This window comes from Kryptolebias marmoratus, linkage group LG18 (assembly GCF_001649575.2).
Source record: "Kryptolebias marmoratus isolate JLee-2015 linkage group LG18, ASM164957v2, whole genome shotgun sequence".
In the NCBI taxonomy this organism is placed as follows: Eukaryota; Metazoa; Chordata; class Actinopteri; order Cyprinodontiformes; family Rivulidae; genus Kryptolebias; species Kryptolebias marmoratus.
In genome coordinates this window covers 4,445,684-4,466,697 of record NC_051447.1, presented here as the reverse complement: position 1 = coordinate 4,466,697, position 21,014 = coordinate 4,445,684, and the positions used below count along the sequence as shown (strand labels likewise).

At 46.5% G+C, this 21,014-nt stretch overlaps 3 protein-coding genes across 20 annotated transcripts in view; all 3 read right to left on the bottom strand.

Annotated features, from left to right (window-relative positions):
- mast2 (microtubule associated serine/threonine kinase 2) overlaps positions 1–8,592 on the bottom strand; it is a 75,123-nt gene extending 66,531 nt beyond the window's left edge. For 5 of the 8 annotated variants that reach the window (XM_017435771.3, XM_037981248.1, XM_017435774.3 and 2 more), the window contains exon 1: positions 7,787–8,592. In XM_017435771.3, coding sequence (XP_017291260.1) covers positions 7,787–7,864 — 78 coding nt within the window. In that variant the 5' untranslated portion in view covers positions 7,865–8,592. The remainder of the gene's footprint in view (positions 1–7,786) is intronic. The other 3 variants (XM_017435773.3, XM_017435776.3, XM_017435777.3) reach the window with 1 other exon arrangement.
- Positions 1–21,014, bottom strand: part of LOC108247555 (zinc finger protein 2 homolog) — a 461,981-nt gene that overhangs the window by 182,127 nt on the left and 258,840 nt on the right. The gene's annotated exons all lie outside the window — the stretch shown is intronic.
- LOC108247550 (phosphodiesterase 4D interacting protein) overlaps positions 10,578–21,014 on the bottom strand; it is a 51,173-nt gene continuing 40,736 nt past the window's right edge. For 5 of the 7 annotated variants that reach the window (XM_025010478.2, XM_025010476.2, XM_025010479.2 and 2 more), the window contains 18 exons: positions 20,523–20,758; positions 20,391–20,439; positions 16,730–16,986; positions 16,433–16,579; positions 16,160–16,336; positions 15,527–15,817; positions 15,239–15,370; positions 14,983–15,102; positions 14,702–14,891; positions 14,525–14,625; positions 14,292–14,399; positions 14,124–14,219; positions 13,737–13,918; positions 13,419–13,550; positions 13,053–13,191; positions 12,746–12,792; positions 12,593–12,657; positions 10,578–12,394 (listed from right to left, as the gene is read on the bottom strand). In XM_025010478.2, coding sequence (XP_024866246.1) covers positions 12,595–12,657; positions 12,746–12,792; positions 13,053–13,191; positions 13,419–13,550; positions 13,737–13,918; positions 14,124–14,219; positions 14,292–14,399; positions 14,525–14,625; positions 14,702–14,891; positions 14,983–15,102; positions 15,239–15,370; positions 15,527–15,817; positions 16,160–16,336; positions 16,433–16,579; positions 16,730–16,986; positions 20,391–20,439; positions 20,523–20,758 — 2,467 coding nt within the window. In that variant the 3' untranslated portion in view covers positions 10,578–12,394; positions 12,593–12,594. The remainder of the gene's footprint in view (positions 12,395–12,592; positions 12,658–12,745; positions 12,793–13,052; positions 13,192–13,418; positions 13,551–13,736; positions 13,919–14,123; positions 14,220–14,291; positions 14,400–14,524; positions 14,626–14,701; positions 14,892–14,982; positions 15,103–15,238; positions 15,371–15,526; positions 15,818–16,159; positions 16,337–16,432; positions 16,580–16,729; positions 16,987–20,390; positions 20,440–20,522; positions 20,759–21,014) is intronic. The other 2 variants (XM_017435765.3, XM_025010475.2) reach the window with 2 other exon arrangements.

Genomic DNA, 21,014 nt, shown 5'->3' with positions numbered 1-21,014 from the left:
TGGACCTAACAGGTCTAACTGTATAAAACCTGTGGACCTAACAGGTCTAACTGTATAAAACCTGGGGATCTAACAGGCCTAACTGTATAAAACCTCTGGACCTAACAGGTCAGACTGTACACAACCTCTGGACCTAACAGGTCTAACTGTATAAAACCTGTGGACCTAACAGGTCTGATTGTATAAAACCTGTGGACCTAACAGGTCTGACTGTATCAAACCTAGCTGCTTCCTCCTCCATAAAAGGCGGGCAATCATGTAATTTGTTGTTTGTTAGTAAAATATCTCTGGAACCAGTGGATGGGTTTAATTTCCTAGCCATCAGGCGTGTTCGAGCCTCCGCGGCATGATGTCGGCTCCGTTTCCTGTTGCTTTCTGAACAATGATGTCAGTTCGATCCCCGGTGGACGCAGGAGGAGGATGTGGAGCCTTTCATTCAGAAGAAACACACCCTGTGAATGAAAACACAGCTGTCCCACACGCTCCGGCGCCAGACTTTTTGTTTTTACAGAAAACCAGCAGTGATGTAAACATTCATCCTGTCGGAACGGATTAAACTGGCGGAGCCAGAGAATAAAACGCAGCACGTCCTCCGGAGTCTCTGCGGCCCAAAACACGGGTTTATTTCAACTCTCAGAGCGAGAAGTTCCTTTTCTCCCAAACTCTGTTTGAGCGCGCTGGAAACTGAGCGAGGAAGAGGAGAGCCAACATGATGAAGGTTATTACCTCTGACACTGCAGCGCGAGAACCAACACCACCATCCAGATGCATTCTGGGAAGGATTAAACCACCGTCCTGACGGAAACACGCCATCAGCTGAGGTCAGGTCAAAGGTCAGACTCCTGGAGTAATCTGAAAACTGAGTGTGGAATGACTGAGCTGGTACGGTGAAAACAGTCAAAACAGAAGCTTAAAACCAGCCAAACAGTGGCTAAAAGCTAAAACCAGCACAATAGTGGCTGGAAGGTAAAACTAACAAAAAAAGTGTTAAAAACTAACGTTAGCATTTAAAAAGCTAGAAATTAAAATTAGCAAAACAGTACTGAAAGCTAAAATTTTAGGAGCTAAAACTGAAGCAGGTATGAGCTGAAGAAGAGCAGAAAGTTTCCAAAAGATCTGAAGAGGAAATCAGTTAAATAATCCAAAAAGTATAAAAAGGCACAAAAACCAAAAGTCAGAGACGTAACGTCCTGAACAAGCCAAACGATTTGATACCTGAACGTCTGACAGCGGCTAAAAGCAGCTGAAGTAGTTTGAGTCTAAAACAAACGTTCTGTTTTCCTGTTGAGTGGCGCCAACTCAACATTCAGACAAGAAGGATCAGACCCAGTCAGCCAATCAGTGCATCTTCAGCTGGACGTACGTTTTAGAATTTGCCTCATTTGTGCAGAGAAGTGAAAATTTAAATTCTCCTTCTGAACATCAAGCTGGAACATGAGTCCGCTGCAGCGTGACTCCTCCAACAGGATGTTCTGATCAAGTTCCCCTGATCTTTTATTAGCATGCATCTTCCTCAGTGATACGACACACACACACACAGAGGAAGGTAAAGTCATTACAGCGTCTGCTGCATGATCCCACCTGAGCAACAAGTCTGCCAAAACCTCCACCTTAGAGCTGGGACGCCGTCCAGGCCTGTGTGAGCAGCAGCGCTGGTGTGTGTGTGTGTGCGTGTGTGTGGCTGCTCATGTGGTGCTCTGCACCAGTTTTTCACGTCTGTTTTTCCTGCAGCAGCTCGGAGAAGCTCAGTGAGTCTCAGAGCTGCTGCCTCTCTGATATCTGCTGGTAAATCAGTCAGTAAATCGGTGAACAATAAGCAATTTAAAGGCTTAATTAAATGTTTAGCATCCAGCTTCCTTTCTGCAGCACAAACAGGAGGTAGAGAAGCTCAACACGAAGGCAGCACCAACAGCCTCATCTTCACCGTTTGGTGACATTTCAGATATTTTAAACAGGATCTCTCAGAGCTGAGGCTGATGGAAACTACTCGCCGTCTCGTCACTCAAAGTTTGAACATGTTCAGAAACCTGTGAGACAAATTTACTTTCACAATAATCAGCTGAGGACATCTTCAACCAGCCTTAATTTAGTTTCCATTCTTCTTCAGCACTAAAGCTCTCCTCTCTGACAGAAAACATCTTCATGTCCAGGTTTAAAAACCACAGAATAATAAATAATTATTATAAAACTATTCATTCCTAAAGTAGATTAAAGCTACTCATTCCAAAGTCATGATGTCCACTCATAAAGTTCATAAAGTAAGAAACAAATATTCTGGTTAAAGTCTTTAAATGAAGAATATATGAGCAAAGAATTGAGTTTCAGATTTATATATCAGTACATCTGAGAACCTGGAGTAAACTCCTTCAAACTGCACCCTTTGATTCACTTCAGGGTACTTCATCAGGTTTTATTTTACAGTTTATAACGAGTCGCTTTAAATCAGAAGGCCTTAAGGTACAAAATAATGTGCGCGGCCATGACTGCAGAGTTGAAGGCTGTGACACAAAAACAGGCTGTGGTTTTTAAAAAGCTTTGCTGGTCGTAAACAGGGACAAAGACTGGAACCCAGAGGAAGAGTTAAAGTCTGACAGTAAAGGTGTGAGAGGATCAGCTGACGTCAGCAGCCTCACCTGCCTTCCTGTCTGACACCGTGACGGCTCAGAAACAGGCTGGGACACGCCAGGGACACGCCAGGAGCGACGCGCAGCCATGAAACCCGCTCGCAGGAACATTATGTGTTGGAACTCGTTGCTCGACGGATTAATTTCCTGCAGATTAAACTGATATCTGAACTTTAATGAACACTTTAATCCTGAGCGCAACATGAAAATCTGTCACCAGCTCTCAGTGCCAGCAGACGCAGCCTGCGGGGAGAAACAGCCACAGATAATCAGAGTGTTTGTGACACTGAAGAACTGAAGCTTCAGAGCAGCTGAACTGTAAAAACAAAAAGATTTCCTTCTGTAGGTTCAGTGTCCTGCTGGTCAAACATGAAGGGCCTGGTTTGTTGGGTTTCTGCTCCTAAAATTAGCTGCTGAGCTGCACGAAGCTTCTTTACAGCCCAAAGGTCAAAGGTTAATGACCGCAAATCAGGACGAGGAGTACCGCAAACACACTGTGAGTTAAACTGTCAAAGGCACCACAACAACAGAAAGATTAGAGGCTCCGCCTCTATGATCACATAACCTGACATTACAAAGGCTCCGCCTCTGTGATCACATGACCTGAGGATACAGAAGCTCCGCCTCCATGATCACATGACCTGAGGTTACAGAGGGTCCGCCTCCGTGATCACATGACCTGAGCGTTTCACAGGCTCTGCCTCCATGATCACTTGACCTGAGGTTACAAAGGCTCCGCCTCCATGATCACATGACCTGAGGTTAGAGGCTCCGCCTCCATGATCACATGACCTGAGGTTACAGAGGCTCCGCCTCCATGATCACATGACCTGAGCATTACACAGGCTCCGCCTCCATGATCACATTACCTGAGTGTTACACAGGCTCCGCCTCTCTGTCAGTAAAATATCCTGTGTATGTCTGCAAGTGGTTCAGTTTGAAGTCTGTGTTTTTATGAAACGGAGCAAACAGCTGAACCCCCAGAACATTTTATAAATCATTCAGAGGGATCATCTTTTTTTATTATCTAAACAAAGTTAAACCAGGTATCTGTTATTTCTGCATCAACCAGCCTTTAACCAGCTGCAACTAAAGCAGTGAAGTTCAACCAAATGTTTGCTTTAGCTGGGCTCCCAGGAGGACTTTGTGTTATTAAATGGCAGTGTTTCATCACAGGAGAAGTGAAGAAACAGCAGAGGAAGTGAGAGCAGAGAATGTGGATCAGCTGAGTGTGAAATCAGTTCCTCTGACCGCAGCAGAGTGGAAACCAGAGGGACGCTGATGGATTTCCCTCATTAGGAGTCTTGAACCTGGATCTAGATCTGAACAGTGTTCAGCGTTCTGCAGAGCTCAACCTGAGGCATGACATGGCGTTTAAAAGGAAATAATACAGGTTTATAGGCTAAAGACAAATAAACCTGTGAATAAGACCGGCGTGACACAGCCTCTCTGAGAGCCTCTGACATATACGCTTTAATTCTGCCTAATGAGGGTTTTTATAATTAATGCTGATCCCTCAGCAACATCTGCGCCCCACCATTACCTCCTTTTAAAAACATCAACCATTAGCCTTTCGGGCTCCATTAATCAGGCTCCGCCCCCACCGCTCAGCACCGCAGCGACAATCGGCTGGAGTCCCAGAGGTCGTTCTGCCTCAGCAGCTCGTGGTTAAAAGATGAGGAGGAAATCAGTCTGCCGTGTGGCTGCGAGGAAGGCCGGGAGCTTTAATAAGTAACTCAAACGTCTAATGAGGAAGGAAGAAAAACTAACGTTAAACACGGAACGAACACTTTAATTATCGGTTTTTATTTATTATAAATAAACTAACTGCAGTCCTCCGTGCAATGCATTTGTCACCTTTAAAAGAAGGCAGTCGGGGACACGTGGACCTGTGTGTTTATCACACCTGAGACAGGAGTCTGAATTAGGGGACAAAGTGACAGGACACCCCGGAGACGGGAGGGTGACCCCACATGGGAACACCAGGACAGGAGGGACTGGTTTTATAGACTCAGACCTCACCAAAGCGTCCGACCCCTCACTGAGACGCAGCTCTTACCTCACAGTTTATAGTCTCCTCTGAATGTTGGCTTTATCTCTGTTAGTTTTAGTAAACGTCAGTTTGGATCGTCCCGACACTTTCTCCAGCGTGAGGTGACGGTTTTACTGATTTCAGGTGACAGCTTCTTCTTTTTTCTTCAGGAATGACTCAACATGAGGATTAAGTAAGGCAGGAAGCTGGTTACGACATGAGGGCTGAACCCGGATCACAAGTCTCTGATGAAGCTCCACAACAAACCAGTTTAACGAGGAAGACCTCATTCAAGATGGGTTCTGGACCCCTGGTACCTCAGCGGTCATTTACCTGAGCTTTGACTCAAAGAGGAAAGAATATTTATAGAAATGATGGTGGATGTTTTTACATCGAAGGGGAACAGAAACCCCTGAACCTGCAGGAGGGAACGCTGATCACACTGAAGCCAAAAACATCGGAGATGTTTGGGAAATGCTCCACGGGTCAGCCATGAGGAGGGTTCTGCTCACAAACAACACAGGCTTTATGAAGACGAGGTTCTGTCCTCCATCAGGAGAACCTGACAGGAACATCCACACGTCTCGTTTCACTTCTTTGTCACTCTGAGGTCAGACCAGACAAAAACAAAGCCTGGAAGACTCAACATTCCTGCCCTGTCAGAAGCAGACCGGTGATAATAACACTCCTGAGTCTTCTCACATCAGCAGGATCCACACCTGGACTGAAGAACACCACAGAGACCTCAAACTTCACGATGAACTCATGAAACCTTCATTAGCCAATAAATATCTTTGCTCTTTTAGGCGTGTTTTATGTGTCCAGACTCCAAAAACTGAGCTTTATTCAAATTAACATGTTCTACAGATTCAGGTCCAGGAGGGAACCCCAGACCTCCTTCTCCTCAGAGACCCTCTGCAGCTCCTCCTTGAGGAGCCCCAGGTGTTCCCAGACCAGAGAGGATCTACAATCCCTCCACAGAGTCCAGGTCTGCTGCGAGTTCTCCCATCCTCATCAGATGTCTGAACCTCCTCGGCTGACTCCTGTCGATGAGGAGGAGCAGCGGCTCTCCTCAGCTGACTTTTCCAGCAGCTCAGATCCAGGTTTTTAAACCTTCTTCTTCTTCTGGTGTGAACTCTGAGTCAAACTTCACTTCCTGTCCTTGCAGGTCATTGCTGCTGTCTTTCCACCCTGGCGTTGTGTCAACATCAGCCAAACTCCTATGTTTACAGACGATCAGTTAATTTAAACATCTGTAGGACTTGGTAAAGACCAGCTGACTTTCCTTCTGACCTAAAAGCTCCTAAAAACCTGGACCTGAAAGAGTTGGACTTGATTTTCCCAGAATCTCAGGATGTTGTTTTTTGTTATTTTACCGTCCTCCAGGGGTCCAGGTCTTTGTTTCACCTCAGACTAAGAGCTGACTGAGAAGAATCCTCTCAGAAAAAACAAACCTTTTTCTCAGAAATGGATTGTCCTTTCAGGGCTTCTGTAGACGGCTGTAAGCAGGTTACATGTGAAGCAAAAAGTGAAACGTAAACAGCTGACAGATTGTTTGAGAGTGTTTAGTTTCAGCCCCTGGCAACACACACACAGATTAACACACACACACACGTGCTAGAAAATTCCTGATTTACAAATCTGACAAAGCAGAAGGAAATCAGAGATGAGAACTCCTGAGCCGTCCGTCCACAGTGTGACCCGGACTCAACACCTCCCTCTGCTTCATCAAACCTGGCAGAACCTTAAAACCAGGAAGTGTTGGAGAACGGCCGGCGGTGGGTCCACGAACACCACATCACGCAGAAATGTTCGATTACTGCGAACACATGACTTCATTCCTGGAGGCAGAGTTTGTTTCCACGGACAGAATTAAAGGAGAATGCGCAAAGGTTTAAACCAAACGAAGGTTCAAACATTTCAGCCGGGATGTTTAAATGTTCCACAGAGCTGGATGATGCTGGGAGATGGTTCTTAGAAGAGGAACACGATAAAGATGAAGACGAGGGAACTAAAAGCACAGATTGAGTTCTTTGTTTTTAAAAACAAACCCTAATCCTGAGGAGGTTTCCTCTCTAAACTCAGATTATCTGTCAACTTCTGACCCAACACACACCCGGGTCCATCAGAACCATCAGAACCCGATCTCGGTATTAAGTTCGAACCTCTGCCCAAAACCCAGAACAACAAACAGAACCAGCAGGTCCAGTTTCAGCCTAAAACCGTTGAACTTGTTTGGATCAAAGTCAGGTTCTGAAGTTTGAAAAGACTATGTGAAATAAGAGACGATAACATCTCAGAGTTCTGACTTTTTATTTTAATATTTAAATCTTTATGTCTCCAGATTCTTACAGGTTCTGACCCAGGATCTCCTGATTTATCGTGTCACAAACCTGAGAGCTTTCAGGTTTCAAAGCATTTCAGATATTTTAGTTCTAAAAATTCAATCATTTAAAATTCTTACCAACGAACAGCAAACCTGCAGCTTAAATGTTAAAAAATGTAAAAACAATCAGATTTAAGATAAAAAAAACTTTTTATGAAGATCTTAAGTGAAGGCTCTGATTTTATCTTCAAAAATGAAATGTCTCTAAATTCATCAGAACTACTAATTCTGCTTAATTAAGCTTATAAATCTGAAATACAGTCAAAAAATGACCATTTAATGATCCCTAAAAACTTACAAACTTAGAATTTTGATCTTAAAATGATGGGAAATTTATAATATTCTGACCTAATATCTGCATTCTTACTGAGAACCTTGAAAACATCTGAATTAGATCAGAAAACTGATATTTTTGTTGAAAAATCAGAGATAATATGTTTAAATTCTGACTTTAATCCTTAATCCTAAACTGATAAGTTTCTCAGATAATTGTGGTAGAAATTAAGGAACATTTACACACTAAATGAAGACATTTTACCTGTTTTCATTGTCAGAAATCTGAGATAATATGTTTAAATTCTGACTATAATCCAGAACCTTAAACTGATAAGTCCCTCGGATAATTGTGGTAGAAATTAAGGAACATTTAGACACTAAATGAAGACATTTGACCTGTTTTTACTGTCAGACATCACAGCTGCATGAGTTGTTGCGCCCTCAACGCGGACTGACAGGCTCACTCACCGCATCTTTCTCCTCCTCCGCGCGCTCCTGCTGCTCCGCACACAGCTTCCTCTTGTTTTTGTTCTCCGTCCTCTTCATGGTTGTCTCCGGATCAGAACCACGGTGCTGGTGCTCGTTCTGTGTCTGGCCCGGTTCGTCGCGGTCAGTTCAGTGAATCCTCCTCGAATGGAAAACGTCGGTTCTGGGTGCAGTTCGTTAGGTTGGAGGTCCACTCTGCGGTTCTGCTCGGGCCGGCCATGCCCTCCCCTCAGCAGCCAGAGCCGCGGCTCGTGTGGTTCGTCATCCCGAACCTTCAGGTCCACATCTGGAGAACCCGTCGTGTCACGACCTGTCAATCAGCCGCCGGTGGTTCCTTTAAGACAATAAAACGGGACCGAATGTGGTCGTTCACACGTGCAGCTTCAGCTTTACGTGCTGGAAACGATCCATCCACGAGATCCGGTTCGGTTCCGCCGCTGGCAACAGTTCGTTCACCCGAACTTAGTTAGGTGTTTGTTAACAAGTTCGTTAGCTAGCTAGCTGAGCGGCTTTCCGCTAAAGACTACCTGGCTAAAATTACCGCGACACCCAAATCCAGCAGAACACCCATGACTGAACAGACTCCGCGCCTAACGGGCGGTACCGGGCGGAACCGGCGGTTCGGAGCGCTCAGTCCGACCGGTTCCTGTTCAGCCTGCGGCCGTCCTCCCGGGACAGTCTCCCATGTTCGGATAAACGCCGAGCTCTGCGCGGGGACACCGGGGTTAAGCTGTCGGATGAACCGCAGCGGCGCAGCGCGGCTCGTTTCCTGAGTCTGACAGAGCTGCGTCAAGATGGCGGCACGAAGGACGCGACGTCCGCCTGGGGACTATCAAAATAAAAGCAAAACTGGATTTCATTTATCTTAATTTTTAAAACAGGAAAAATATATGAAGTATTTTTATCTTAACATATATAAAAATGTAATTTCAATATAAATTATATAAACATTTATTAGATGTTTATACAATTAAAAAACAAGAACATAAGTTAGCAATTATTATTATTATTAGTAGTAGTAGTAGAAGTAGAAGTAGCATTTTTATTATTTAAACCTATTATAAATCTTATGTAATGTTATTATTAAGAATGTTTTTTTATTTTAAAACTAGAATAAAAGAAATGTTTGTTTACCCAAAAGGGAGGTCTGTTGTTGTTGTTTAATAAAAGTAAATAGGTACTGATAAACAATCAGGATAAATAGATTCAGTGGTTCTGTATTCAGTTAAATGTGAAGATGTGACCTTTTAACACGAGTCTAAAGTATATCCTAATGAAATGAATCTTCCTGGTTAATATAAACTGTTATTTATTAAAAATCTAAAGTCAGTTCCTCCTCCGTTTAGTGTTGATAGTTAGTTGGTTACACGTCAGAAAAGCTTTGCTCTGTGAATTTAAACAATGTTCTTAAACACCAATAAGGTTTTTATCATCTCTGTTGACCCACAAGCTCCAAGCAGCCTCCAGAACTTAGTTCCACAAACAGGAAGTGATTCAAATGTCCTGATAAATATTCAGCTTTAGGCTTATTTTAGTTATACTGAAATGTTTTTCCAACAGGAAGAATGAACTTCTCAGAGACATGAATACAGTTTCAAATGTAACACTCAAACAGAATCTCTTCAACATTTAAATAAAACACATTTATTAAAATCAAACTTCAAAATTTTGTTCAAAATTTCCTCTCTTACTTTAAATTTAGTCTAAAATTATTGTTTCTCACCATACACAATTCAGCTTTCAAATGTGCCCCTCTGAAGTCTAATTTAATACGTGTTATTTCTGCTTGAAGCCAAAGGCAATGAAGTCAGACAGAAAGGTTGTCTTTTATTTTGAAAGTGAATTTAATCTCTTTCCTTCCTGCAGTTTTCGCTTTACAGACAGCCTGATCTGCAGCCTGATCCAAAACAAAAACACCTCATTTCAAATCTGGAATTAATTTGTCTGTCAGGTCTGACTCCACCTGCTGACAAACTGAGGAGGGTTCTGTTTTATTCACTCGTAAACTGGATCTGAAGAAGAAAATCTACAATTTAAATCCTATATTTAAAATTCTACATTCATTTATTTTCAGAAGTAACTTGAAACACTTCCTGTATTGTTGCTTCATCAAATTTTATTTTGGTAAAAAACACAAATTCACCACTGACCAAACTCACAGAACCACACAGAACCTCAGAACCAAAGAACTACATCAAGAGCTGATAGACTGGGATCAGGGTTCTGTGATGTTCTGGACTTGGGTCAGAGTTCTGTGATGTTCTGGACTGGGATTGGGGTTCTGTGATGGTTCTGGACTTGGATTGGGGTTCTGTGATGGTTCTGGACTTGGGTCAGAGTTCTGTGATGTTCTGGACTGGGATTGGGGTTCTGTGATGGTTCTGGACTGGGATCAGGGTTCTGTGATGGTTCTGAGCTCGGATCAGGGTTCTGGACTGGGATCAAGGTTCTGTGATGGTTCTGGGCCTGGATCAGGGTTCTGGGATGGTTCTGAGCTTGGGTCGTGGTTCTGTGGTGGTTCTGGAGTTGGATCAGGGTTCTGGACTGGGATCAGGGTCCTGTGATGGTTCTGGACTGGGATCAGGGTTCTGTGATAGTTCTGGACTGCCCCCTGTAGCCTTGACCTTTGACCTGTACTGCTGGCCACCTTCAGACAGAACAAGTCCCCGAAGCTCTTCATCACTGGGCCTCCTCCTCATAGGTCCATTTCCTGGACCGGGTCAGAGTTCTGGTGACTCAGCAGATTTCAGACTTCCGAACAAACAGACAGTCGTGTTTTTGACCTTTTTTATTTTTGAAAAGATTCTTTTTTTTAACCCAAAAACCTGTGAAGAAAGAAAACATGCAGAACGTCCAGCCGGTCCAGAACCGGCCACAGCAACAAGAAGCAGGAGTTCTGGTTCTGACTCCACCTAGGATGAATCAAAGGTTTGACACCTGATCGGACATCAGAAACATTCTGACAGGAAACAGAACTTCAAACGTCCCTCCACAGCTCAGATTTTCTAAATAAATTACTTCTTAGAACAAAACCAGAACCCAGAAATGTCCCGGAGAGCTTTTATTGCACAGAAACCCAAAAACTTGCATATTTCAGCCAGACGGGCTACAGTTTGTGGACAAAAACCCGACCAGGAAACCTAGAACACACTCAAACTGCTGGGTTGAACCCAGATACGGGTCTCAATTGGACCCTGGGTAGTTCTGACTCAGCATCCGTCTGACCCAAAACTTCGGTTAAAATGAGGTTTAATTAGAGCGACGAAAACTCTGGGTTAAACAGAACCAGAACCTGTTTTATTAGATAATTATAAATTGGATTAGCTGGTGCGAACCAGCTGCTGCAGCTAGCTGCTGTTAGCACCAGCTAGCTGCTGTTAGCATCAGTTAGCTGCTGCTAGCACCAGTTAGCTGCTGTTAGCACCAGTTAACTGCTGTTAGCACCAGTTAGCTGCTGTTAGCACCAGCTAGCTGCTGTTAGCACCAGTTAGCTGCTGTTAGCATCAGCTAGCTGCAGCAGCTGATGTTACTTCAGGAATCTAAACTAACTAAAGTTAATCAGGTTAAACGTCTTCCAGCGAGTTGTTTCTTCCGTCCAACCTTCGCATTCAGAAGCAGAGGTCCAGTCAGGCCCGGCTGGGTCAACCTCTGGTCCAAAACATTGGACTGTGAAAAACCGCCGGGTCAGCCTGAGCCAACGTTCCTTTGACCTTTGACCCAGCAGTTCTCAGAGTGTCTGTCAGCACCAGGAAACCTTAACCAAACATTTCCAACCCAACCCAAATGAAAACAATCCTTTTTAGAAGGAAGAAAACCCTGAAATGTTCTGTAAAAATAAAGGAATGCTTGTCACCCGCCGCCTTTCAGGCCAGAGTTTTGCTCTCAGATCTCATTCAGTCAGGCAGAGCTCAGGGTTTGTGTTGGGGATCAGTCTCAGCTACTCCCACACTACCCTCAGAGACAACCAGATTCAAGATGGCTGCCACAGCTGGCTCTAACTCTAACAGATGTTGAGCTAAGGTGTGATGTGGTAGTAGCTGAGAGTCATCCCAACACGTTCTGAGATCTTAAGGATCACCTGAAATCTTAGTTTAGAACTCATGCCAGGTGGCGGGTGATAGGCATTCCTTTAAGAAACACAGGTAACTACGTTCTAACTGTGCACGTTAAAGCTTCAGCAGGAAACAGAGATCAAATACAAGAAGAGAAAACAAAAAAAACTAATTGTTTTGGTAAAAAACAGAAAAGCTCCGACAGGAAGCACGGCTTCTGCTCCAAACACAAACCGGCTGAAGCTCCGTTGTCCTGCTGGCATCGAGGGATGATTTTCACCTCCTGGATCCAGGAAATAAAACCAGCCTCAGGTCTGGAGGACTTCCTGCTTTGTCTGAAGCTTCAACACAGAGGCAGAAAAACAAGTCCTGATCCGACCCGCAGACACTCGGGTTCGAGTCACTCAGCAGAACAGAGGCGACAGGTCAAACAGGGTCTGCTGACCGCCTGCAGGGGGCGCCGGCGGGGAGGAGGAAGACATCAAGACGCTCCAACCAGGAGAGGAGGTGAGCTCCCTGAAGCCTCCTGAGTTCTCACCTGAAGGACAAACAAACATCAGCAGATCAGCAGATCCGTTTGGAGAGCATCGGACCGCAGCAAGAACGTTTGGAATGTTCTGTGTGTTTAAGAAGCACTTCCAGTCAAACGTTTGTAGGTTATTAAATGAGAAACACAAGAAAAGCCTTTAAACACAGCGAGTTAGTTCCAGCGAGCAGCAGAGCCAGAGGACTGTACCTTTAACAGGTCAGGTGAGGGAGGAGGAGGAAGGAGGAGGAAGAGGAGATCCTGAGCTGGTTCTCCTGAACAAACCCAGCAGCAGGAGGAAACAGGTTTTACTCCCCCCACACACAGAGAACCCTGCAGGTCTGAGAGAACTCCTGAACTCACCTGTAGGTTGGACTTGGCTTTCTGCAGGACATCCCGGGTTCTGGACACTGGAAACAAACAGAGGTGAGTTTTTCATTAATGATGTTTCAGAGACAGATCTCTGATCTGATCTGAGGGTCCAGAGAGCAGAATCCCATCAAAACATGCAGGTGGGTTCTTATGAGACTTCAGAGGGTACATTTAGAGGTTCATGTTAGGGAGCAGCTTGGCTCTCAGCCGGCACCTGATCAGAAAACATTTCTGTCAACACTTAAAGTCTGCCAGCTGAGCCCGAGTCTGGCCGGTTTCCCTCTGCGGGACGACTCACGCTGGCTGACGATGAGGCGCTCCATGCTGTCTCTGCTGAGGCTGGAGCTCCTCAGTCTGTCCGTCGTCTCCTGCAGAGCCGTCTCTCGCTCCGACAGCTTCAGGCGCAGAGAAACCACCTCCTCCGCCAGGGACCCGTCCTGAACGGGACAAAGAACAGATTTACCAAACATTTCCTCGGGAACATCCCTGGGTAACCAAACGTCCTGCAGATCAGATGGGTGATGACAGAATATTAATCAGAAGAGACTGAGAGGTCGCTCCGTAATCAGCAGAATAACTGAAGGATGTTTCCGAACACGGAGGACCGGCTGGGACTAACTGATCTGTGTAAACTCTGAATCTGCTCGTTCTAAGAGCTACTCACCAGTCTGGTTCCGTCAGAGTCGGGCAGAGCGGCTCTCCAGAACCTGCGCAGCAGAGAATGGGCCTCCTGCAGGATCCGGTTCAGGGTTTGAGAGTCCGACAGCAGTTTTCTGACACATCCTGAGTCTGAAGGCTGAGGCATCAAAACACAGTAGGTCAGGTTTCTGTTACAGGAGATAAAACCTCCAGAAACAACAAAACGCTCCTCTTCTTAACACAAATTATCTCAAAAAGCCTCGACAACAAAAAGCAAAGAAAACATTAAACCACGGTAACAGTCATCCTCACTCAGGTGATTTCTTCCAGGTGTTCCTCTTACCTGATGGAGCTGCTGCGAGGCCTTTAGGGAACACAGAGCAGCCTCCATATTGAGGAGGAGGGCGCTCCCCTCCAGCAGCTGCTGCTGCAGCGCCTTGAAGTCCTGGAGGTGTCCGAGCGCGTGGCAGCCACGACGGTCAGCGAAGGAGCCGCCCGGGGCCGGAGCCTGCGGAGGCGAGGTGTCTGAAGAGGAGAAGGAGGGGAATCAGAGGAGATCCAGAAGCTGCTGAGCTCCAGCTCAGACAAACACATTAAAGCAGGTTCTACAGATCCAGGATTTCCTTATCTAGTTCAACTGATCCTGTTTCTGTCTCCTGAGTCTGACATAAACAAACGAAGCGCCTGCTCGTGCTGAATATGTGGAGGTAGATCAGATTCTGCTTCTCACCTGGATCAGCTGCCTCTCTGTGTTTCTGCTCGGGTCGTTGAGGAGACGAAGCGCCAGAGACTCCGGCGCCTCTGACAGGAAGAGGCGGGACATTTTCTGCAGGGAGGAAGGAGAAAAGTGATCAAACTGCTCAGAGTTCTCCCGTTTCCCTCCTTCAACTGAACTGACCGCTGAAGAGTCGCCTCCTGGCTGCAGGCGACATGTCCGTCTGACCAATCAGCTGGTGGTCCAGCTGAACGTGCAGCTCTCTGGGGTCAAAGCTGTCGTTCACCTGTCCTGCTCAGAGAAATATAAACGATCAGCGGAAACAGCAGACCAGAATTAGCTTTTAGCTGCAGTTTTTCTACATTTAGCTCCTCCTGAGTCTGGCATGAATATCAGCCGCTGATTGGCTGACGTACCTGTGTCTCTGCGTCGCGTCTGAAGCTCGTTCTGAAGCTCGGGGACCAAACTGCGGCTCTCGTTCAGCTGCTGCTGCAGGACACTCGCCTCGTGCTGTAGCCTGAAGACACAAACATCATGACTTTCTTCCTTTTTACAGAAATATTCAATAAAAACCGAATGAATATTGTCTCCACCTGTTGATGGTCTCCTGGTTCCTCAGTCTGTCCTGTTTCAGCTGCGCGGCCTCCTGCCTCTGAACCTCGGCCTCTGCTTGCAGCTGCCTGCTTAGCCCCGCCCACCTCTCTGCATCTAGCTCCGCCTCCTTGACCCTGGACTGCTCCAGAAGCACCGCCTCCCTGAGATGCTCCGCCTCCTTACTGCCCTCTGCAGGGGAAACATGCCACCTCAGAACGCTCAAACTTTGATCAGATTTCAGGAAACGTTTCTGAGTTTGAAGCAAAGTGAACGTCAGGACCTGTGGCGGCGAGTTTCAGCTGCGCCTGCAGACTGAAGTTCTCCTCCTTCAGGAGTCGGATCTTACTGGAAAGCTGGCTGACTGAGTCCAGACCCTGGATGTAGATGTTGGTGGGACCACCTGATGATGGAGTCATAAGAATCAATAATTATGGGTCCTGCAGGGTTTTTTTTTGTTATCCTGTTAAAATCAGCCCCACATTCTGCAAAGATCTCTCACAAACAGGAACATCGACCCAACAGAACTTTCAGGAGACCTTTTTCGGAGGCGGTCCGAGTCATTTTGTCCTCCAGCTGCTGTCGGAGGCGGTCGTTGGTCTGGATGGAGTCCTCCAGTCTCTGTCTCAGACTCCGGATCTCTCTCAGGTGCTCCTTCATCAGATCTGAGCCTGCGGAGGAACACAAGCATGGACTGAACAGCTGACCCGGCAGAACCGGGCCGTTGTGACTGGACCACATACACGTTTAGTTTTTAGCTACGGTTTAGCTGGTTTCAGCTTCTGTTCTGCTCATTTTAACTTTTAATTCAGCTATGGAAATCTGACCTGTGTGGCTGGTACCCGACTGGTACCCCGACGATCCTGTCGACAGGTCGGCTCCGACTCTCGGCGCTCGGCTCCCGTAGGTCATTTCCCACAATGCGCTGCTCTCCAGCAGGCCGGCCCCGCCTCTCATGGCCACACCGGCGTCCAGGCTGATGCTGCTGGCGGCGCTGCTGAACGGAGACGGCTGGAAGCTTTGGAAGGAGAGGGGAGGCAGGAAGGAGGACGGGTCGACCGGCTGCTGGTGGGCCAGCGGGAAACCAGAAAGGGGTCTGGACCGGGGGCTGGGAAACCCTGCAGGGGGGACGAATTCAGAAGAGTTTGTTTTGAAAAATGTTCAGACAGCTGTAAAGTTAGTGACATCATCAAGCTAAGCTGAACATTTATACTGTTAATGTGTAAAAAGTGTTAAAAAACTAAAAGCCACAGCAGCTATCTCCTGAGTGAACGTTTTAATGTTGGAACGGCTAAAACAAGCAACAAAATGAAGAATCAAAGTGGATCATTAACCCTTCTGCGACCCACCAAGGCCACAGGATTTAAAATGAGGCAGCAGGAGGGTTAAATGAAAGCAGAAAGGTTAGTTTCAGTCTCAGCAGGCGGGTTTTCTGGGTTCATGCAGAGTCGAAGACGCACTCTCATCGCCTCTTAGCTGTTTCTGTAACATCTGCAGCTCCTGCTGGACCTCAGCCAGACAGAAACCCACTCTTCTGCTGCTTTGGGTTCGCCGGGTCGAGGGGGGAAGGGGGACAGAGAGGGGGGTCCTCTGGGAGGAGGAGGAGGTCAAAGGGTGACAGGAAGTAAAGACCGGCGCTGAGAGAAAAGAAGGCGAGGAAGGTGAAAATGGACCAACAAGACGACGAAGGGAAGAGGAAACGTTCTGCAGGTTGGTGTCGGAGCTCCTCCCACCTGTCAGACTCTGCACGTCTGCAGGTCGGTGCGGCGAGCCGGAGCAATGCATACTGGGGCAGCTGAGACAGGACTGGGAGCGATGGGAGGAGGTGACGGATGGAGGGGCAGACGGACGGCGTGACACGGAGATGGCATGATGAGATTCTAAAAATGAAGAGAATGAAACAAACTAATCCTCTGACTTCACACGATTTACTCTTCATGATGGACGAACCAACAAGTGTTCTCCAGGAAAACGCCTTGAATCACCTGTCTGCTCAAACCACAGGTGACTCCTCTCCCTGATCTCCTCACCTGTCCTGACTCCGGCAGAACTCCGTGTTTCCTCCAGGCCGAGCTCGTTGGCCCCATCCACATCGAAGCAGAACTCCGGGTCCTCGTTGGTGGATCCGTGCTCATCAGAGACGTAGGAGATGCGATCTGATTGGTCGGTGGTGTCGGAGAGGGCGTGGCTGCTGCAGGGCGTGTCAGGTCGATGATGATGATGAAGGTTTAGTTTTGCTCGCAGAGACTCGATGACTTTATCCTTCTGCTGCAGCTCTTTACTGAGTCTGTTGACAGAAACATAAATCAGTTAAACCACTTTAGGATTAAAGTTTAAAGTGTTAACCCACAAACACAAAACCAGACAAGTTTAACTGAATTTAATTTCTTCACTTAACAAAACAGATGCCTAAAGCAGCCAAAACTGATGCAAAAATGAACCAAACAGAGGCTAAAAGGCTAGCTAAAAGCTAAAAGTAGCATAAGAAGACAAAAACAGAGCCGGTGGCTGAAGCAGATTTCAACAGGATCTGACGAGATCTTCGTGTATTTCTATGGGGAAAATATTTTAAATGAAGTTAAAGATGTTTTAAATTGTAAAAGTTACAAAAACCAAAAGTCTCAGCAGCTGTTCCCTGAATGAGCCGAAGGTTTGGATTCATGATCGGCTGAAAAAACTACAAACAGGAAAACTATTCAGTGTGAATTAAAAATAAACAAACATTTAGGCTGTAATGTTGGAGTAGATCTATTATATCACCACCTAAAGGCAAAATAATGTTTTTACATTCATGTGTTTGTTAGCAAAATATCTCATGAAGCAGTGGACAGAAAGGTCCTGAAGCTCAGACTGACTCTGCAGAGAATCGGCGTCGGGTTTTAAATCAGACCCAGCTGATCTCTGAACAGAACCGGGTTCTGGAAATGGCTGCAGTGCATCCGAACCTCTAACCGTTAGGTTTAAGGAGTAAAACTGTCAGATGTCTGCAGAGGAGAGACAGATGCTCCCATCAGGGACGATGTCAGACCTCACTGCACAAACAGAATGTGATCTGGACTGGACTGGGCTGGACCGCCTGCAGTCCAGACCTGTCTCCTGTTAGAGGAGCTCCTGAAATCTGGGACTCCTCTGAAAAACTGAAACTAATTAAAACACTTCTGCTGCTTTTTAGGAAACTTTCTGGACGTCAGGTTTCTTTGGACTCGTGAGGACCACACCGTGTCCCATCCGCTGTCCTGTGATGGAGCCTCCTGCAGTGCCGGTTCTGGTTCTGGTTCTGGTTCTGTGTGGGTCTTACTTGTCGAGCTGTGTGAGCAGGGCTCTCCTCTCCTGGTCCGAGTGTTTCCTCAGCAGCAGCAGCTCCCTCTCCTGAGCCCTCCACTCCGACAGGGAGAAGGAGAACAGAGCGTCTCTGTAGAGCGGGCTGCTCCTCGACAGCATGCTCCTCCACAGAGGAGCCATCCGCCAGCTTCTCCTCCTGATGGGGGCTACAGACTCTCCGTCCCCGTCCGTCCTGCTGACTGTCCCGTCTCAGAGATCCCTCCGCTCTCTGGAGGTGACGACACTTGGATCATTGGGTCAGCTGACGCAGAAGTTTGTGTTACAGAAGGTAAAAAAGGCCGGCAGAGCGTGAACCGGGGATCAGGTGAAGATCAGAGTAAATCCTGATTAGGTTTGGATCCTGATGGCTGCTCTCCAACAGACAGACGGAGCGGATGGACTGGGACCACGGGGGCGAAACTAAATGTTCTCACAGATGGTCTGGAGACAAAATGATTATCCTTAAAAATGAGGAAAATTAGTTGGTAAATTAAAATTTCCCCCAAAATAGGAAAACTTGCAGATAATTCCCATTTATCTTCCTTCTTTTACTGCCTGCACCTCCTAAATCTTGAATAATGCAGCTTCTCGTCCCACTAGCAGACATTCAGCCTCGTCTCCCCCCCAGGCTGTAATATGGTGACGACAGAGCAACACAAAGAGGGACACAGGGATGGATGTAGAAACAGATGTCCAGCTCCCGAGGGCTCGGATGTTCACGCTCCAGCAGCCGTCAGAGAGAACGGCGGGCAGAAGCTGAATGAATGATCACCAACAAAGCTGCTCTTCCTCTGCAGGAACTTCCTCTGGGACACGAGAGTGGGTTCTCCTCCTCATGAGAGGCAAACATACAAATAAATCCTTCCGATGTTGGGCCAAGAGGCTGCAGGAGGATTCTCACAGATAAAACAAGCAGAATAATGTAAAGTAATCCGGTTAATGTTGAGTAAATCTTACATAATGTTGGCCCCATGTGCAGCTCAGCACTGCTCTGTGTGCTCAGCTCCATCCCTCACATTTTATCTCTCTGTGGCTGCGTTTAGCTCCTCCTGACCCATTTCCCTCCCCGGTCCAGGTCTTAATAACTTAACCTGATTAGAGGCCGTGTCAGCAACGACGTGCAGCAAAAAGCCGGCGCTGCATCAGAGCAGCTGCTCTCAGACTTCACGCAGGTCAAACTGGGAGGCGCCTGTTGGCGTCAAACACGTGGATTTATTTCCCATCAAACTTCTCGGGTCCACTCCCACTGAGATTATTCTGTTTATGATCAAATAAGCTGCTTTATGAGCTTCATGTTGATTTAGGATTACAACAAGCATCATTCCAGATGCAGAAATAACCACTTTGCTCCTTAAGGAAACCCTGACTTCCTGTTTGAACGTTTCTGTTCGTAAAGATTATGAACACTTTTTTTTTAACGCTCATGAAGTAAAACTGATCATGAAATAGAATCAATCAAATTAAAACTAAACTAGATATTTTGTTTTTCTATAATACAATTTCTTTTGCAATGCAGGTTGGGAAACCTGAACGCTAAAAGTAGCAACATGCTACTCTAAAAAAAAGGCTAACTAAAAGCTGAAAGCATCAGGAGAAGCTTTCAGGACTTATTCGCCACACGGTGACGTGCAGCCTTTCTGTTTCAGGTCCGTTCTCCACTTGAATGAAGTGACGGAAACTTTCCAGATGTTGGTCAGAGCTGCAGCACGGGTCGGTGGGTTTGATGAAGCAATTCAGCATTTGATCTACAACCTAAAGGTCAGTCGGAACCAGAACATCCTGAGGAACCTACAAAAGAAGAACATGTTTACGGTTGTTGGAGGATGTTCTGCTGCAGCTGGAAGGATCAGTTGGTTGTTTGTTTTAATAAACGTTACGACACCTCATCACGAGGATCTGTTCATGTTTACAGAAACAATCCTGCAGTTTAAGTCCTCTACTCTACTCTACAGCCAGAGTGGGTCGGCTGTCGCTCATGTGGGCGACCATTTGTGCTGCAGCAACATGATGTCAGATTACTGCAGGGCTTCCTGTCTGTCTGCCTCTCGGCTTTATTCGTTCACCCAACGCCATGAAAGGAGGGCAATCATGTAATCACCTAACTGTGTGCGGGTGGGCTTGTCTGTGAGCAAAATATCTGATGAATCACTGGACAGATTTGAATGAAGCTCTCAGGAAGGAATCAATGAGTTTCTATCGAGCAAACGCCCAGTTTTCCACATCGGTGATTAAACAGCCAATAAGACGGTGGCTCATCACCAATCAGCTGATCATCTGAGCATCACGCTCCAATACTTTCCACCAAACATTGATTCCAACACCCGAGCATGAATGACACAAACACACAGAGGAGAGGTAATGAGTTCTGACCGGATGGCGAGCAGCTCCGTCTTCTCGTCTGGATCCTCAGAACGATCCCCTGTCGGTAAACAAACAGGACACGTTACCATCATTAGGTTTCTGTCCTCAGTGACTCATTCTAACCGGATCTGAACGACTCACGCCCGCTGATCTTGGAGCTGACCCTCTGAGCCAGAGCACTGCCTTGAGCCAGCTGATCCCTGAAGCTCTGGCCCATGTAGTAGTCGACGTCGTTGGCCCTCAGCAGCTCCTCAAAGGCCTTGGTGGTGTCCCCCAGGTGCTGGGTGAGGATGCTGCAGACACCTCGGCCCTCGCGCAGCCGCTGGCGGAGGTGGGACAGCTCTCGGGCCTGAGCCTTGATCAACGAGTCGATGTTCCTGAAAACAACAGAAGCACGTTTGCAGTCTTCACTGTGACTTTTCTGCCACCTCTGAGAACAGTGGAGCACGGTGGTGGCAGAATCATGTTATTATTTATCAGCAGGGACAAATGCACCGAAGAACATCAATAAAGACAAAGCCTGAAGGTGGTCTTCATCAGAGGTTTCACCCTGCCTGAAACCTGTAATTCTAATTTTTATTATTTGGATCTTATTTGAGTCAAATATTTCCAGCTTTTCTGAGGTTTTCTGTC